General features: G+C 42.0%; 1 protein-coding gene across 1 annotated transcript in view; it reads right to left on the bottom strand.

The window, feature by feature from the left end:
- Positions 1-20,355, bottom strand: part of ACADM (acyl-CoA dehydrogenase medium chain) — a 22,458-nt gene extending 2,103 nt beyond the window's left edge. The window contains exons 1-11 of the mRNA XM_059727952.1: positions 20,237-20,355; positions 17,079-17,169; positions 16,193-16,290; positions 16,008-16,077; positions 14,724-14,824; positions 14,557-14,637; positions 12,326-12,456; positions 10,660-10,768; positions 8,915-9,055; positions 8,731-8,826; positions 2,942-3,190 (exon numbers count right to left, since the gene is read on the bottom strand). Of these exons, the coding sequence (XP_059583935.1) occupies positions 2,942-3,190; positions 8,731-8,826; positions 8,915-9,055; positions 10,660-10,768; positions 12,326-12,456; positions 14,557-14,637; positions 14,724-14,824; positions 16,008-16,077; positions 16,193-16,290; positions 17,079-17,169; positions 20,237-20,260 (1,191 nt within the window). The 5' untranslated portion in view covers positions 20,261-20,355. The remainder of the gene's footprint in view (positions 1-2,941; positions 3,191-8,730; positions 8,827-8,914; positions 9,056-10,659; positions 10,769-12,325; positions 12,457-14,556; positions 14,638-14,723; positions 14,825-16,007; positions 16,078-16,192; positions 16,291-17,078; positions 17,170-20,236) is intronic.

Here is a 20,355-nt window from a genome sequence, read left to right as displayed (position 1 = left end):
ATCGTAGTTAGTTACATGGCTTTGTAGAGAATGAAGGAGATACAGGATCCTAGCATGGTGGCTACTTGGTACATAGTTGGTGTAAGCTGAAACACTTCAAAATATGCATTTGGTCATGCAGCCTGTATTAGCCCAGGCCTATATTAGCCCAGGGAGGGGGGAAACATTACAGTGCATCGCTGTGAGGAGGATACAGGACCCTACACATGACAACTGTAATGGTGCAGAGTTGTGAATTGGCAAGATGCACTCAGGTACAGGTTTTAACAAGTCACTTGCACAACCAGAAAGCTGCCATTCAGCATTACACAGAAATGCATTTTATTCAGCCTGTAAAATTGAGTTTGAGAACAGCCGCGGAGATAAAAGGAAACTGCTTATGGTAGAAGCTTCAGTACCTCTGTATCTACATTTCCTTAAACCTCAATTTTCCATCATCGCTTTCCCTTCTTACTTACCCTCTTTGTCGCCTTCTGTTATTCCATTTTTCTCCATTTCCTTTTGTTTGCTATGACCCAGCCCCACACCACTATTCCAGTGTTCATGCCACATTCTCATATATTCCCTCCCACCTTTTCTCTTATTATTTTTCATTACTCCTGTGTTCTAATCAGTGTGCTGGCAGGAAAACAAAAACACAACTACAAAATATAAACTAAGGTTTCAGTGTTAATGCAGACATCTGTATTATGGTCTCTGTCCTTTTCAAGTACACTAAAACTGAGAGGAATGTATGGTTTAGTAATTAAGGCCAGCCCTGGGAGTTCGGACTTTGGTTCCAAACTCCTTCAAAGGCTTGCACAAATTTGGCAACTTGCTTAAGGTTACACGGTCTCAATTTCTCTACTTTTATAATAAGGTGCTGCTAGGTTCTCTGATCAAAGACACTACAAAGTATCATCAGAACACTGAAACTTTTAAGTCTTGTTAAGGTTCACAAGGACTTCAGTTTGAAAGCAACTGGAACTAGCTTTAGGCTCTTAAGAATTTTCTGCACTTTAAGCACAAAGGCCATTTTCAAAAAATGAAGTTGCATAGACAGAGCTTCTAAGATCAGGATCATTGTTGGCTCAGATGTGTAGATTAAATTAAACTGAGAACAGAATGTGGTGAAAGGATTATACCAGAACACCATATGGAAGAATGTACCTAATACTGAGTACAATCAAATACAGAAATAAAAGAGTAGGAGGAAAAGAAAAGTTTTCAGTTTTGAAGCATATGGTCAGCAAGTATATACCATAGGATGAGGCAGTAATAAAGAAAGGCTGACAATGACGTGTAAAATATAATCAAAGACAAGAAGCACATAAAATACCATATCCATGTATCCGAGAGTGGAATACTTCCTTTTAAAATGAAAGTGGATAAAAGCGGTATGTCATTTAAAGATTGTTTCCTCAATCTGTAAACAAACATGGTGGATCATCTTTTTCCTTAAGCTACACAAAAAATAAAGGTACTCCCACCTACTCCCCAGCCAGAAGTGTGGCTGGATAAAATTGTTAGAAAATGAATTACAACACAGCTGGTGAGTAATTGATGTCTGAAGAATTAAAACTCTTGAGATCACATTCAGAAGGATGCTGTAAAGAAATTCTTTCTATTACCGGGGGGAGGTCAATACAAAGTTAAATAATTAAGCATGTTGCAAGCATTTATAAATAATTAAGCATGTTGCAAGCATTTATAACAGAAAATCAATCAAAACCACAAAAGAAAATATTTTCAGGAATTAAAAAGGAGCCGAAGTCAACCAACAAATAAATGAAAAAAAGTGTTGCTTGAAATGAGGTTAGTAGGAATAACCTTAAAACCAGTAAGACCCAAAGATGACTACAGAAAAGTTGGAGCACCTGTCTGATTATTAACCTTCCTTTTGAGTCCAATAGAGATTTGATAACAAAAAATCCAAGTCTCTGGGTGGAAGACTTAATACTACAAATTCTTACAAAATAACTTTGAAATCAGAAAGTCCCAGTCATTTTGGATAATAGCAATAAATTCCCAGAATCTGATCCCTTTTAGAAACATCAAGTCATATGTGAATGCATTCCTCAAATATAACAGGAATTGCTAATATAAAAATATATTGCGAAAAATTAATTCCACTTGTATAAATAAAACAAAACCATATCACAAATCCAAGGCACCCTGAGTACACAATTAAAAAATCTGAGGAGACAATGACAGAGGTGGAGCTGCTTTGCAGTAATTTATGAATATCTATCTATGTTGATCCGATTAATGTCAAAGCTTCCTTCATAAGTTCAAACTCTCTTCAGAATGTCAGAAATTCTAACCAGTGAAAAAACAGCCCATGAACAGGAGTGTATACGCATTCCAGCTCTCCAGGCAAAAAATAAAAATAAGGCTGTTTGCTGGCCCACTTCTGCTGTTAGGAGAGCCCATTACTTGACAGCCTGTCCTCTCCCCTGCCCGAGAAGGTTATCAAGACAGCCCACAAGTTTTTAAATTGCCATGTGTACAGCCCAGATGGGTTGCACACATGGTGATTTAAAGCCAGATGCGTAGGGAAGCAGGGGTGGGGAGAGCTTCCCCAATCCCAGTTCCTGCTTCTCGATATTTCATACAGGTTGGATATGGAATAGAGCTCACAGATAAAACTTGAGAACAGCAAATCTGGGAGGGGTTGCAAGAATTTTGGAAGACAGGGTAAGAATTGAAATTGAATCTTGATAAATTGAAAAAGGGTCTAAAAACAACAAGATGAAATTCAATAAAGAAAAGTGCAAAGCACTACAGTTCAGATAGTTTCTCTCTTTTAAACTTGTGTATCTATGCCCCCAGATAACAGGTGAATTATTTTTAGTCTGTTTTTCATATTCAGCAGTCTATTTTTTAAGTTAGTAACCATTACTTGTGTTTATACACTTAAGTTGACTTGTATAGGGTTATTTTAATTATTCGCTTTACTTACCTGGTAGATTTTGGCATCTCTCATTAGTTTTTCTACTGGATATTCACTATTAAATCCATTTCCTCCAAAAATCTGGACTGCATCTGAAGCTACTTGGTTTGCAATGTCACCAGCAAATGCCTTTGCAATGGATGCATAGTAGGTATTTCTGCGACCAGAATCAACTTCCCATGCAGCCCTTTGGTAAGCCATTCTAGCTAGTTCCACTTTCATTGCCATTTCAGCCAGCATGAAGGACACTGCTTGATGCTATGATTGGTGAAAGAAAAAAGGTTAATATTGCCTACTTAAGAATTCTGTATAGAACATTAAAAGAAAATACAATATATTTAATATTGTTATATCAAAATTGAATTAATTCTATTGCAGATGTATATAGGTGGGGATGGCAGGATATTACAAGTCCATGAAGGATTTTAAGAGATGAAGAATTAGAAACTACTGAATGACAAGACTGAGTTTTGAGTGATTTGAATTATTCTGTTTCCCTACATTGTTAGTGGGATCTATATTGCAGCCTACTATTTATTCTAGTTATCATAGAAAATCAGGGTTGGAAGGGGCCTCAGGAGGTCATTTAGTTCAGTCCCTTGCTCAAAGCAGGACCAGACCCAACGAGATCATTCCAGCCAAGGAGCTTGTGCCCAGGGGGTGGCGGCAGCACAGAGCTCAGCTGGGCAGGGTGTGAGGGAGGGTGGGGGGTATGGGAACTCCCCTCCACAGTCCCCCCATAGTGCGTAGCCCCAACAGGCAACGGTGCAGCAGCAGGCGGGGGTACTTGTGCTTGGTCCTGGTGCCAGCACTGTGCAGCAAGGAATGCAGCCCCGGCCAGGTTGTCTGTATCCCCGGGGCTCCCTACATAGCCACACCCCCTCACAAACTCTCCTCACCCCCCCCCACACGCACCCCACTATACACATATACCCCCCCACTGTACATATACCCACCCACCCACCATACACCCCCACAATACACACTCCCCACCCACCATATACACACACACACACCATATACACGCACACCCCCCCATATACACACACAAAGACACACCCCCAACACAATATAAAAGACTAAGAATTTATTTTTGAGTTCTTATGCAATCACCTCTGTATACACTACACAAATGCAAATCATGACAAAAATATTTTTGTAATAAAATTAAAATATGTTTTAGTAGGTCTTTGACTTTTAGTGTATGATTTGTTTTTTTCTGGTTCTAAGATGGCAACCCCCCATCCCAAGGGAGTATTTTCGGGGGGGTTAGGGCAGCACAAGGGAAGGACTTCCGGTAGCAAATGTGAGGGGTTAAGGGTAGGACTTCTGGTCCCAAGATGTTGCCAGGGGGTAGGGCAACTGTCAAGGGGCAGGGCTGCCCATGCGATCTTCGACAGCTCACCAAACCTTGTTTAAGCAGCCTCCCACCTGAAATAATTGCTCGCCCCTGGTCTAAATCCATCCTGCAAGGCCCCTGGTCTTGCATCCGTGCACATGCTGCACCCCCTGACACCAGCTATGTGTCGCCACTGCTAGTACCCATAACCTAAGAGGAAAACAGCAAGCAGCCTAATGACTCATCAATTAAGCAATTAGCTGCTCTTCACAATTGCTCCCTCCCTCCCAGGCAGGGCTTTATATGAGCTGTGTTGTCTGGCTGGGCTTGCCTCCTCCCCACCTTCTCCTAGTCAAAGGGCTCCAGGAATCGGGAGTGGCTTCCAGCAACAGCTCTGTCAGAGTTGCTGTTTTATCGGTTAATCGTTTTAATGGATATAACTAGAGGAAGTTAAATGAATATTTTTTAAAACAATATTTGCATCCCTACCCTTAATCTATTGGCAACACTCCTGCTAATGCAGCCCAATATGCTATTAGCATTCTTGGCAACACAGGCACACTTGGCTCATATTCAACTTCTTGTCCATTATAACCACCAGGTCTTTTTCTGCAGAGCTGCTGCTTAGCCAGTCAATCCCCATCTTGTAGTGGTGCATGGGATTATTCTGTCCTAAGTGCAAGACTTTGCACTTGTCCTTATAAAACCTCATGAGATTCCTTTTGCTCTAATCCTCCATATTGACTAGACATCTCTGAACGCTAGTCCTATCCTCCAGTATATCTACTACTTCACCCAGCTTGATGTCATCCACAAACTTGCTGAGGGTGCACTCTATCACATCTTCTACATTGTTGATGAAGATATTGAACAAAACTGGCTCCAGGACTGCTTCCTGGGGCACCCTGGTTGATACAAGCTACCAACTAGACTTTGAGTCATTGATTACTACCCTTTGAGCCCAACAATCCAACCAGTTTTCTATCCACCTTACAGTCCATTCATCCAACCCCCACTTCCTTAGTTTGCTTGTAGAAATATTGTGGGAAGCCATATCAAAAGCCTTGCTAATGTCAAGGTATATCACATCCACTGCTCTCCCTACATTCACAGAGCCAGTCATCTTGTCACAGAAGACAATCAGGTTGGTCACTGACTTTCCCCCAGTGAATCTATTCTGACTCCTTCTAATCACCTTCTCCAAGTCCTTGTAAATGGATTCCTTAAGGACCTGCTCCATGATTTTTCCAGGGACTGAGGTGAGGCTGACCAGCTTGTAGTTCCCTGGATCCTCCTTCTTCCCTTCCTTAAAGATGTGCATTGTATGTGTCCTTTTCCAATGATTTGGGACTTCTCCCAATTGCCACAGGTTTTCAAAGATAATGGCTACCACATCTGCAATCACATCAGCCAACTCCCTCAGCACCCTCAGGTGCATCATTTCTGGCCCTGTGTACGCATCCAGGTCTTCCAAACAGTCCTTAACCTGTTCTTTCACCACTGTCAGCTGCTCATCTCCTTCCCAAACTATGCTGCCAGGTGCAGTAGTCTGGGAACTGATCTTGTCTATGAAGACTGAGGTAAAAAGCGATCAAATATCTTGCCCTGCAAGATACGCTGGGCAGTCTGGTGGTCGCGCCAGAAGAGAAGGCAGACATCTTTAACAAATTCTTCACCTCTGTTTTCTTGGGCAGGGACCGGGACTCCCCCACTGTGATTCAAGATGGACTCGAGGGGAACGCCCCAAGACCTAAGGTTGAGGAGGACCAGGTTAGAGTGCTTTTGGAAGGACTGGATGTGTTCAAGTCAGCAGGTCCAGATGCTCTCCACCCCAGGGTGTTGAGGGAGCTAGCAGGGGTTATCGCAGGGCCCTTGGCACGGCTTTACGAGTGCTCGTGGTGCTCGGGCCAGGTGCCAGATGATTGGAAAATAGCCAATGTGGTCCCCATCTTTAAGAAAGGGAGGAGGGAGGACCCGGGCAACTATAGGCCCATCAGTCTTACCTCAATCCTGGGGAAACTCTTTGAGAAGATCATCAAGGAGCACATCTGTGATGGGCCAGCATCAGGGGTGATGCTGAGGGGCAACCAGCACAGTTTCATTAGGGGCAGGTCATGTCAGACCAACCCGATTGCCTTTCACGATCAGGTCACAAAAGCATTGGATGCAGGTGTCGCTGTGGATGTAGTCTTTCTGGACTTCAGCAAGGCCTTTGACACTGTCTCTCACCCCATCCTCGTTAAAAAACTAGGCGACTGTGGCATCAATGTCTACACAGTCAGATGGATTGCTAATTGGCTGAAGGGTCGTACTCAGGGGGTGGTGATGGATGGGTCATATTCAACCTGAGGGGAAGTGGGCAGTGGGGTCCCCCAGGGCTCGGTCCTTGGGCCCGCACTGTTCAATTTCTTTATCAGCGATTTGGACGATGGGGTGAAAAGCAACCTGTTCAAATTCGCTGATGATACCAAAATCTGGGGTGAGGTGGGCACGCTAGTAGGGAGGGAAAGACTGCAGAAAGACCTGGATAGGTTGCAAGGGTGGGCTGACAAAAACAGGATGCATTTCAATACGGACAAGTGCAGGGTGCTGCACTTGGGCAGTAGTAACCGGCAACGCACTTATAAGGTGGGAAACTCCCTTCTTGAGAGCACAGAGGCAGAAAGGGATCTTGAAGTCATCACTGACTCCAAGATGAACATGGGTCAACAATGCGAGGTCACGGTCAGCAGGGCTAACTGGACCCTATTGTACATCCACAGGTGCATCTCGAGTAGGGCCAAGGAGGTGATCCTCCCCCTCTACGTGACACTGGTCAGGCCACAGCTGGAATACTGTGTCCAGTTCTGGGCGCCCCACTTCAAGAGGGATGTGGACAACATTGAGAGGGTCCAGAGGAGGGCCACCCGCATGATCCGGGGACAGCAGGGCAGACCCTACAATGAGAGGCTACGGGACCTGAACCTGTTCAGCCTTCACAAGAGAAGGCTGAGGGGGGACCTTGTGACCATCTATAAACTAACTAGGGGAACCAGAAGGGTTTGGGGAAGACCTTTTTTCCCCCAGCGCCCCCCGGGATAACAAGAAATAACGGCCACAAGTTGTTGGACAGTAGGTTCAGATTAGACATCCGTAGGAACTACTTCACAGTTAGGGTGGCTAGGATCTGGAACCAACTTCCAAGGGAAGTGGTGCTGGCTCCTACTCTGGGGGTCTTTAAGAAGCGGCTCGATGTCTACATGGCTGGGGTCCCTTGAGCCCAGTTTCTCTCCTGCCCAGGCAGGGGGTCGGACTTGAAGATCTACAAGGTCCCTTCCAACCCTACTTCTATGATTCTATGAGTACTTCAGCCTTTTCCTCATCATTTTTCACTAGGTTGCCTTTCTCATTCAATAATGGACCCACACTTTCCTTGACCTTTCTCTTGTTGCTGACATATTAGTAGAAACCCTTCCAAATGCACTTTGGCCTTCCTGATTTCATCCTTGCATGCATAAGCAATACTCTTATACTCCTCTCTAGCAGTTTGTCTACTTCTTGTAAGCTTCCTTTCTGTGTTTTAGTAAACTGAAGAGTTTCATGCTAGGCCAAGCTGGTCTTCTGCCATACTTGCTAGTTGTGGGATGGTTTGTTCCTGTGCTCTCAGTAAGGTTTCTTTAAAGTACAACCAGCTCTCTTGGAATCCTTTCCCACTCCAACTGGCCTCCCAGGGGATTCTATCCATCAGTTCCCTCCTCTTCTTCCCTGACGGTCCTTCCTAAACAATTTAAACCCATCCATGACAGTACTCCCTCCAATTATGCAAGCTATCCCACCAAGTCTCTGTTATTCCGATCACATCATAGTTCCATGACTGTGCAAGGACTTCCAATTCTTCCTGCTTGTTTCCCAAGCTCTGTGCATTCATATACAGACATCTGAGGTAACTAGCCAATTTTCCTACTTTCTCAAGAATGAGAAAGCCTCCCCAGTTGGCCCTGCCTGCTTGTGCTTCCTCCAGGTCACCTGCTTCCCCATTTACCTCAGGGCTTTGTTTTCCATCCCCAGCAAACCTAGTTTAAAGTTCTTTTTAAACCAGTCATTAATCTCAATGTTTGCCAGTCTACTTTGTCTCTAACCATATTAGTATATTTCACATTTTGTTTTATGTGCATCAAAGAGAATATGGGATCAATCTTTCTTTCTGTGAAACTCTTTTCCTAATAAGGAAGAGGACTGAATATCTGGTTGCTGCCATTAAGTGTGAGCACTTGGGTTGAAAGCCAGACTGCTTACCAATTCATTCTTTAAGAATCCCTGGACTTAGCACATGGCTAGCTTTATTTGTAATTTTGGAAACCAGAGCAAGGGTGAACGGATGCTGTGCTACCTTATGAAATCAAGCAGATTTATGAAAGTAGGCTATTTTAGTAGCACACATGCTATTAAACTACAGCTTATTATTTTATAATAAACTTACTTCTACTAGCAACTTTCCAAAGGTTTTTCTCTCCATAGCATATTTAGTAGCTTCATCCAGTGCTCTCTGCGCTAGCCCCACAGCACCAGCTGCTACCTGCATTGTGTAGATACAACATGTAGTGAAATCAGAATCTGCCATTTAAAAAAAAATATTATGAAGACAACTTATTTCTGCTACTTACTGGAGGTCTGGTGTTATCAAAAGCTCCCATAGCAATTTTAAAGCCCGCTCCCTCAGTAATGAGTACATTTTCTTTTGGCACTCTCACATCCTCAAAGACAATACCTCTTGTATCTGAGCAGCGTTGACCCATATTGAACTCCTGCAAAGAAAGTTTACAAAAGTGTAATTGGAACAAAATGCTTCCAAGGCAATGTTTTCTAAATGTTGGCTTGCTAGGAGAGAAAAAAATAGATTTTTCTCAACCAATTTTTTTCTCAACCAATAAACACTTCTGTTACACCTACAAAATACTCATACGTACATACTGCAAATACCAATGTAGAATCAGCTATTACTAAAATTTTTACCCATTTCTTTTAAAATAACATTTTTAAACAAAATCTGATTAAGAAGGCTGTTCTTTCAGATTCTTGCAGAATAATTTTAACCTTGCTTGAGATATTCATGGTGAAAAATTGATATTTAAAGATATTTCAGTTTTATTAATTGCTTTTGTCCTCTTGACCTTTATTTTTTTTATTTCTATCATACAATCAGAAGTGATAATTTCACCTTTTGTAAACAAGTAACATTTACAGTTCCAAACACTCAGAGACAAATCATTCCTTCAGAAATAAAAGAATTCTATTAAAATGTTATGTAATCAAGTCTTTTCTATTGAGACATGATTTGTTCAGTGTACATTTAAAGAATGTAAAGCTATAATCATCAGCTCTAAATCTATGTGACAGTCCCTCTAATCTCGTTAAATTAGTCAATCAGTATTTAGGCAACATTTCAAGAGCTTAGAGAACCAAATGTGACGTGCTGCATAAAACGCTGTCATTCAAATGATCTCACATACCATAAGAATTAGGGAAGGTATGTTTCTTTTCTGGTTAAATGCTCATTTTGAGTCAGTATAATACAAATGCTATCCCAGGATTTTACAGGGGTATAGGTTGTAGCCATGTTGGTCTAAGGACATAGGCAGACAAGGTTTTTGGGTAAATCTGATATCCCTGGATTTTGCCACTTGAATGGACTGGACAATTTTGGCAGATTTGAAATCATATTTTTCTTTTCCCTACAAAAGATCCACATAAAAAAGCAACAGACTCTCTATGCAGACATACACAAAGTGCTATAACATGCAAAATGGGAAACCTGGAGTAAAGAATTTTCCTTTCCTGTGCAGTGTTATTTGCAAGAGTAAGTACACATGGATTTTTTTATTTAAGAGGGTGTAGATTAGCTGCTTCCTTTTCATGCTTACTAGTTATGCTTGCCTGGAGATCTCAGATTTTCAGCCAAAACATAAGAAGCCCTTGGCTGCAATTCTGATTTCAATGACTCCTGATTTGCATTGGTATGACTCCCTGATTATTAAGAGTTACACTACTGAAAGTAAGATCAAACTAGATCTTCAGTTTAAACATCATGGTGACCTGACTGGTGCCGACTTAAACAAAATTAATAAAACAGAAGTAGCAAGTCATCAGTTTAATTCTACGTCCTATCCCAAATATCCTAAAACAACATCTTAAGCAAACCACAACATAGAAACAGCACTACTAAGTACACAGAAGATCCATATGCAAAGCAAAGACTTATGATACACATACATATATAAATAATAAATATTCATTTATGTAATGGTAACTTTTCCTTTAACACTGATCTACTAATCTATTGCTTTCTGAGCTGTAAAATGTTAACTCCTGGTATCTTAATTTAAAACAATAAATTACATAAACACTTCACCTTTCTTCCAATTTGAACTCCAGGGCTGTCTGCCTCCACAATGAATCCAGTGAAGGCTTTGCTTGCAGGGGCTTTTGGATCAGGATCAGTACGAGCTAACAGAAAATACCTAGTGCAAACACAGAGAAACAAGAGATTCACAATTAACTTGACTTCACAATTAACTAGATACTTTACTCGGGTTGCAGGTTAACAGATATCTTTAAACTAGCACTTACTACCTAACATGAATCTCATCAAGAAATTCTTTACAAAAAAAGGCAGCACTATGTACTTTTATTTTTACAGATGACATGAACAATAAGCACACTGCTTTAAATAGTAAAACATTTCTTTGTGTGCATTTTTAGTAAACCCACTGGTATCCAAGCACCAACAAAATTACAGAGACATAATTAATATGAAAGACTATTCTCCACTTTTTCCTCAGAATTCACAGTGAGTTTTTGTGATGCTGCCATTATTAAGAACGTCACAAAACATCTACTAAAGAGATGGATCATTTCACAACAGAGACATAAAATCGAGCGACAAAACAATTTGTGTAAATTTTTGCACACAACTACCACAGATCCCTGGCACGGGCATAGTTTTATTATTTCGGCTCTCAGTTGTAGCTAATTTCTAAAAGAGAAGCTTATTAACTCCTAAGTCACACCTGTACTATTCAGCAATACCAGAAAACAGCTGCAGGCTAGTTACATGGTTTTTTTACCCCAAAACCTTGAGGAAATAGAAAATCCTAGACATTATCACCTCTTGTGAATGTAACACTTTCATTTGAATCATTAAAAGGAATATCTGTGAAGCGGCTGGTACAAGATATTACATTGGACAGGATAAGGGAACTGCTTTTTAAAAAAATGCTCACTGGTAACAGGTGGAGACAGTTGTAAAAGTCTATTCTTTTAAAAACACCATACAAATTGGATATTGGATTTTTATAAACCCTGCACTGGGTTTATCAACTGATTGTCAGGCCCAGACCCAAACAGCCCCAGGACTCACTGGGGCAAGTCTACACAAGATGCTACATCGCTGTAGCGACAAGTGGCGATATAGTTCATCACTACAGTGATGTAGCGTTAGCAGGCATGAACCATGATGACATTGGGACTGAAACAACCCCAGACAAGAGCTACCCAGGTCCCAGTGCTGACAATCAGTCAACTCCTGGCATCAGGATGTTGAAGCATGCACATATTTAATTTACAGTGCCATAATTTGGCTGGACATAGTCATGTTGCTATTTATGGCACGATTAATATTTGTAATCTCACCATAAATGCAACACATGTCAGACAGACAATTTATACTAAGATAAAAAGGGGTGGGACTTTATTGCATGTTACTGTTCTATGGTAACTGTTGAGTTGACTCCCATCTTGTGGTAAGCAGAAAAGTAAGCTAGGGCAGCTTACCTCAACTGAAACTGCTCTGAGTTAATGAATTTAGCTTCCACTTACCACAGGATAGGAGTGGACATCAAAACAGTTATTGTGGAGCACCTGATTTGCAGTAAGTCTCCCTCACCCCTTTAGCTCAGTATATAAGATGTTCATTTATCCCAAACTTAAGCTGTAAAAATGTTCAATTTTATTAAAGCAAGTAGAAGAATTAAACAGTAACTGAAAATGTAATGCCAATACTAAACTAACTAACATACCAGTTAGCTTTTCCACCATTTGTAATCCACATCTTTTGGCCATTGATGACATATTCATCCCCTTTCTTTTCAGCTCTTGTTTTTATACCAGCCACATCAGAGCCTGCTCCTGGCTCTGTTACACAGTATGCCTAAAGGAAAGCACAAAGCAAAATACTGAAGACAAAATTCACTATATTTAATGAAGAAGAAAGCATAAGTTATCATGCAACATGTGCACCAAACTAACACCTGTAACAGTTCTGCATTTTTGTATGCAGTCATGCAATATGTTTCCACAAAAATATTTAAAGAAGTTTTAGCAAAAAAAATATTAGGTAAAAAGCAAGGTAGGTTTAATACTTTCAGAGTCAATCACTAGCTAGAAAATATGGAAAAGTTTGATAAGCGGATCTGTAATTGATTTCTGGAGTAATGGGAAAGTAGGCAGAGATGTGCGTAAGAATTCTTAAGTCCCTATTACCTTTCTGTTTATTCCTTATGCATTTTATTGCAAACAACTGTTAATAATTCAGTCTACGGCAGTAATCCCTGACTCTTGCTGGTCCCTAACCAATAATATTGAGCAAGTAATCTGCTCCGGGTAGCATGGCACTTTGCTCTCCCTGTCAATTTCAATTTAAACTTCATAATTTCCTGTGGTCATGAGCAATGTCAAAGGGTCTTGCAGGTAACATGTTTTTGAGCCATGGGTTAGGGGTTCACTGGTCTACAGCGGCACCTTGTTGTCAGTTTCAGCAGAACACGTGAGCTATACAGAAACCAACTTCCCTCTCAGGAGGACAAAGCAATGTCACATTGGTGATGTAATATACCAGAGAGAAAAATGTAAGTTCCCATATTGTACAATATATTGAGATCAGCTACTATCTTAAAAAGATAGAAGAGTTTACTAGCACAGCAGACAGTAACACAATCTAACATTTGGATATATCTAAAAAGTCTTTTATTAAGTACAAAAAAGAATTACATGAGGAGTATATAGGTTTCATAGTTAAATATATGCAGAGGGTAGAAAGGTGGCATCACAGTATCAAAAATAGCACTGGCAGTGATAACATTTGTACTCAATGCCAAGAAAACTAATTGTACTACTCTGTTCTGACAGGCAGCCTGTCAGTAAAAATGCACATGCACAGATACATAATAACAGGCTGTCAAGTATAATACAGCATAAACACATGGAGACAAGCATCTACTGCTCCCATGTTACATTTCAAATGCAATTTCTCATTACAAAGCCCATTCAGGACATACTGAAGCCTTTTACTAAAAATACCATTTATAATCAGCAAAATGAACCTCACATTCATTTTAGTTTTGCGTTCCAGATGCAATATTGCAGTTTTTGATATTGTAGATCTAAAGAAATTGGGGCTGTCTTATGCTGTCTGTTACAATGGAATCCCATTACAAACAACTGGAATATGCAAGAACACCAAATGATTTGCATCCAGCCACTTGTCACCCACCCCCACTGCCGCTGCATCCAGGCCCCCCACAGGCTGATTTGCCCTGGGCCCCACACCCTGCCACAGTACCCAGGTATGACTACCCAAGTATGTAGTTTTGGATGACAAGATTTAAAAAAGTTACTTATGAGGCTGTGCTCTAAAGATTAAAAGTATTACAAATAAGTTTGGGTTAATTGAATCCATATACCCCTAGGTTTGTACACCAACAAAACTTCAAAAACTATTATATATAAGCAAAGGGTGATTTCTGTTCCACAGCTATAGCTTTGTATGACCTAAGAATCTCAAATTTTCTCTGCTTCAGTTTCTGCATCAGCGTATGTGAAGTGCTCTGAAACCTGGAGATAACAGTGCAAAGTAATGTTGGATGTTTATCTTGTTCTTTTATAATACTCTCTTTTGGATTCCTTACTTATGACAACCTAATTGAACCAGACACAAGTCTTCACAACCTTCAAGCTATAATAGCTCCTGAGTGTTCAGTATTTTGATACTCTGAAATGAGGTGCTCTATTTTCTTTCTGAGTTGCACATTTGCTCACATAAATGTAATACTTTTCTTTTTATTTCACTCCTCTTAAAAAGAAAATTATTAATTTTATTACAAAGATTTTAGTGCTCCTGATAAAAGCTGTTATGAGGGAGACTGTCAGTTTGCTAATATGGGTTAAGCAAATTATCAGTATGCCTTGTAACTTTTTTCAAAATAAGGTAAAATTAGTCCTAAACACACTACAAAGTAGCAGCTGCACTTACACACATTATTGGTTCTTCAGTCATTCTCCCCAAATACTTCTTCTGTTGTTGCTCATTTCCTGCAATTATGACGGGCACTTGCTACAAAAGAAGATTTATTCTTTAAATATAGTGAACAACATTCTATATGTTTCAGTCTAAAATAGTAGGAAAGAGATGTAACTTACTCCCAAAGAATTTGCTTCAATAGCAGTTTGAACCCCTGTACATCCATAAGCTAATTCTTCTGTAATAAAGCATGCATCAAAAGTGCCAAGTCCAAGTCCACCTACAGGTAAATATTTCATTTACCAAAACTAGTTTAGAGCTGAAGTATGCAATGATTCATTATAAAAAATGATTCAATAAAACAGCAAAACCATATCCTTCACATATTGTTTTTTATTTACCACCCATTTCATTTGAATAGTTAGTTTCCCATGCACAAGAGCTCAAAGTTTTGTGGAAGTAATAACAAATTACTTAAGAAGTAGCATGTCACAGCATCAAGGTCTGTATATGAGCTAACCTCAGGAGTTTACCTCTGGGAAAGTGTTTTTATAATAAACGTCTTGTCAATTCTTTTTTTTTTCTTCCTATGTCTAAGAGTCAAGATTCTCTCCCAGATTCCAGGCCCATGAGAAGCTAGCTGTTATCTGATCAGCCAAGAATTTCTCTGTATTAAAAGAGCTCTCAGCTGGCACAAAACTGGCAGCTTGGGCTTCTATACCACCAGAATTCTTACCATAGGATATGTGCCTAGGGACTGCCACAACACTAATGTGCTGCAGCTAGCCTCAGCCAGCAAATGGGGCAGCTAAACCTTAGATGACTCCAACCTATGCCAGAACAGAGGCCAAGAGAGGCAGAGAAATAAGACATAATCAGTTTCCTGGCTATTCTTATACTGCACTAATCCAAATGTTAGCTATGGCAGAAAGTCTGACTGCTACCCCATGATCTTTGAATTCCTGTAGTCAGCTAGATTAGTCCTTTAGGGTGCCTATACACATGCAGCGAGCCTGCTCTGATACGCTGTAATTACAGTGTGTCAGGAGTATAGTAATTTTTGCACTCCAGCATCACATGCAGTAGCGTCCCCGTGCTGAAAAATGGTGATGGGGCGCTTTAACTAAAGCTCGTTTGACAACACTGATACACAAGACGCTCCACGGACACTGATATCCAAAACACTGCAGGCGCTTTAATTAAAAAGGCTCTTGGAGCCATTCTAATTCAAGCCCTGCCCCTCCCCTCCATAGCACATGTATAACTGCCCAAAGTCTACAACTTAAATTCATGCACCAATATACTCTCCACTCATATCTTATCCCTCTTAATATCTAGTACTTTTTAATCATTCACTAAGACAGCCTTATTCTTTCTGCTTGCTATCCCTTTATTTCTTCATATTCAAAATAGATTTTAACATTCTTCTCTCTTAATTTTATAGTTTAGAAATGCTTAGTCACCACAACTTTCAGGTATGTGGGTATTCATCAAACCAAGTTCCCATGCCCGTTTTATGAGAGGAACAGGATACTGAAAATAAAAAGAGAGATATGTTAACATCCTGGTTCATGAAGCCAATATAGTCCAGTTGTGTGAAGGTTAGGGTATAAAACTATTTTTCTCCTCTAAAATCTGGCAAGCCTACCTCTCCACTTCTGTCATATTGTGCAGCAACAGGGATAATTTCCTCCCTAGCAAATTTACGAGCAGTAGCTTGAAACTCTTTCTGTTGGTCAGTGAGCTCTAGAAAACAAAATGGTTTAGTTATGCATTCTACACTGTAGTTAAACTTCCCATATAAGATTCCTTATAAGATTATCCACTAATCTGTTCCTACCTAAAAGAAGGAGAAAAAAGCCTGACAGATTCCAGAGCGCCAAAACCCACCACTCCCTAAGCCAATGTTTCCAATTCTCATGATTTTTGGTGTTGTTCTTAAAGTCTACACTTCAGGAATGTGAAAAACTTAGCTCTTTCTTTTATATATATACATAAATATAAATATATATAAAAGAAAGAGCTAAATTTTTCACATTCACATAAATTGAATATACTATCAAAATAAATGAGGAATGCTGTACAGATGGGAACGGAGCAGGGAATGAGCAAGGTTAAGGTTTGACAGTCTTTGCCCCTAAGTCCAAGGTTGCTGCCATGCACTAGGAGAAATAACTATTTAGAGTTAACCCCCTATTTCAAAACAAACCATGACTATGTTATCCAGGGGCGGAAGCCTCCAGCACTGAGGAACAAAAACCACATTGTGAGAATTTTTAAACTACAATTATGCAAGGCTTTTCTTAGCTGATCAAGAAAGAAGTGTTGGCTGTAGCAGTATTTAAAAAGATAAGCAAACAATTGTGTGTAGAATGAATCCCATGTGAATCAGAATTACAGTATCATGCTGCACTACAATAATCTGAAAACATTCCTAAGCAACTGAAGGATAGCTATGCTATATCTACAACAAAAGTATCTTTAAATTGTATTAGCGAGTACTTGGCAACATTTCTCAGACATGCATTAATTACCTAAATTAAAACCAACTCCAGGTTTGACTTTGTGTGACACTGCAGCAGCTTCAGTAGAATGTGATCTCCATTGAGCTATGCCACGAAGCACCTGTTCAAAAGAGAGGAACATGAGTGTTAGGATGTCCACAACTCAATGCTCCAAACACTACCAGAATGACCCCAGTGCAATTTTCTAACACATTAAAACTCCCATCCCATCCACACAGCTGACCGTGCCTTGCTCATAGGGGTCCTAGCCAGTCTTCAAGGAACCGCCCCCCCACAACTGTATCCAGGGCCGCTGGTGGTGGGTGCGGGGCCAGGGTGCCCGGTCAATGGGGCTGGGTCTAGGAGCAGCTGAGACACTAGCAATGGCAGCTGAAAGGAGCTGCCGCTGTGGGGGTGCTGGGCAGTGAAGTCTAGCCACCATGCTGCCCCTGCCCTGCTGTGCACCCAGGGGTGGCAGGACCAGCCATGTGTCACGATATGGGCTGCCCCCCGCACCTGGGCTGGGTGGGGCCAAAGGACCCACCACAGGCCAGATAAAATTCCTGGGCAGGCCAGATCCAGCCGTATTTTGCCCACCCCTGGCCTAGGCTGCCTGCTGACCTGGAATCAGAGCAACATTCTGCCACCCCTAAGCTACTTAACTCACCCCTAAGTGATTCAGTCTACTTATTACTACTTATTGTAGTCACAGCTACATTGCTTCCGTTTTGGAAGACAACCCCATGCGAAGCAACATAACATGCCTGAGAGCACCACTGCTGAGCAATAGTTCCCCCATTTCAAAACCGATACTGTATCAAGTATAGCACAGCAATTACAAGTGCTTTTAAAAATAAGGGAAGCCTCTGGCTATTTTAGACCCTATTCATACAGTGTGTGGACGTGATTCCAGTTCTTTTAGTGCTGGTTATGCCTCAGGTTAGCTTTTATTTACTACAGGGTGTCACAACCCAAAGTTGTGATTTTTTGTTCGTGTGCGCTTCGGCACTGCTAAATTATTTTCCTGCTAAATTGCAGCTTCTTTGCACGGTGGAGTTTTCTGCTGCAGAAGAGAACCCCGGTGCAACGGAGAATTTCCCGCCAATTTGAAGCTTTGTTTGCATGGTGCATTTCTTTTGCACCTAAGAAATGCACAGTGCAAGGAGTTCCTGCCATTTGTATGAGAATTCGTGCCACATTATTGGCCGGTTCTAACATATGCACACGTGGCGGCTAGCGATTGGCTTGCTAGCCGTATAAAGAACTTGGGTGGTTTCCACCCAAGTTAGAGAGAGAGAAATTGGAGTTTGAGAGGGAGAGCATGAAGATCTCTAAGTGCTGTGGATCCTTACGGACCCAATGCATTTCTTAAAAGGCAATAGAGGCCTGAACAGCCTCTAGCCTCTCCCTGTCGCTGATAGATTCCTAGACGTATCCCTTCCTGTACGAGAAACTACCGAACCTGCGAAGCTTCAACAACTCTGGGGAAAAGAATGAATTTGTCGTAGTCCTCTAATGAGGATTTAAGCGGAGCTGTACCTGGAAACTGTCCAGCCTACACCATGACCACCTTTGGTGTAAGTAAACAATCTTTAAATCAACCACTACGCGTCTATGACTAATTCTAGCTCGCCCCCAGTCTTCTCTGACCCCGCATGCCCGGGCTGCTGGCCACAGCCCACGTACACAAAAGGGCCCGGATGCACAAACGAATTGGCACAGAGCAGCTAATGCAAGGTACATCCCACCCCTTTCTACCACTTCAAATGAATTATCATAATCTCATCTTTGATTTCTCTATTATATAGTTATAAGAGTGATACTAGATCCTGCAGACATCAGAATCTGCCAGAATAGCTTGCAGGGACAATCCTCGTCTAACAAATCTGCAGAGCATGCAGTCCTTTCGCTATCTGTGTAATAAACTCGTCCTCTAGATGGTTATTGATCTATAGTTACTCTGCTTCAGAAACACGATTACGCAGAAAGCAGAGTACACATTCCTCCCTAATGTTAATCAATTACTTATTTCCTCTTTTTTTTTTTTTTTTGCCCGTGCTTTGGATGTTTTTACGAATTCAGGGTAGTGTTAATTATGATACTGCTTCTGTTTACAGCACCCCCTACCACGCACAACTTCAGGGCTGTGTGAAACAGCACCGTTCTGTTTTGCCTGGGGTTTCGACGGAACAATGCTCCGTTCCGCATTTCATTTTGATTCAGAACAGCTGCTCTGTTTTGCTTCCTCGAAGCAGTGAGGCTGTTTCGACATTTCGCTAGATGGGACCGGGGTCGGGGAGTCAGGCCAGCTGGACTGACTTCCCATCCCCAGCGCTCTGACTTTCGAAACGTTTCGACTAGCCTCGTTTTGTTTCACGGCGGTTTCTACGCCCTTTGTTTCGCTTCGATTTTATTGTTTTGACCTCGAAATGAGTCGAAACTTAACGAAATTTCGCACAGCCCTAACAGCTATCACCAGCAGCTGGCGTGCAGGTTCTGATTAAGGCTGATGAGAACGGGTAAGCTTTCCCCAAAACAGATATACCCACCGATTCTTAAATTATTTGGAAATAATAAAAAGGAAAATATTTAGTAGGTTGAACTGCAGAGGTGAAATGAATCAAAGGACGAGTAGGAAACAATTTGGATTCCCCCAGCAAAGAAACAGAGAGCTAAGTAAAGTTGCTTTGTCAGTCTAATGTTCCAGTACAAACCCTCTGACCGGCAAAGGATTTACGAACGAACACAGCAGAGCCAAATCCACCGACCATTTCCTTGCCAATATCATTACACAGGAATAAAGGCCGTGCTGTGTCCGGTTCCTTCGCTCGCCCGGCTCGTGCTGGTCACAGACACCAGCGCCAGAAACGAGCGGGTTTCAACACAACACGCACTGAGGGGAAATCAACCTTCAAGATAAGCCTCTTTCAGGGCTTTGTTGAACTGTCCCAAAGTGAGTGTGGCAGGCCCGAGGCGGAGGCGGGGAGGGCGCTGTCGGGCTCTGCCTTGTCTCCGGGGAAATGCCGCCTGCCCGCCCGGGCCGCAGGGCCCCGCAGCCACAACCCGCGCTCCGGATCTGGGTCCGAGACGGGGCCTCCCCCGTGAGGCCGCACCGCCACCAGCGGGAGGGGCGGGGGGCAGCCCGGGGCGCTGCCCGCCGCCGCCCTCGCCCCCCGCCGCCGCCTCACCCGCGCCACCCGCAGCGCAGACATGTCGGCCTCGTCCGCCCCGCTCCACTGCGCGAGCGCGAAGGGCGCCGGGCCGGGCCGGGCCGGGCCCTCCTCCCGCGGGCGGGGGCTGCAGCCGA

The sequence above is a fragment of the Alligator mississippiensis genome, chromosome 5 (assembly GCF_030867095.1).
Source record: "Alligator mississippiensis isolate rAllMis1 chromosome 5, rAllMis1, whole genome shotgun sequence".
Classification (NCBI taxonomy): domain Eukaryota; kingdom Metazoa; phylum Chordata; order Crocodylia; family Alligatoridae; genus Alligator; species Alligator mississippiensis.
This window is presented reverse-complemented; position numbering and strand designations above follow the sequence as displayed.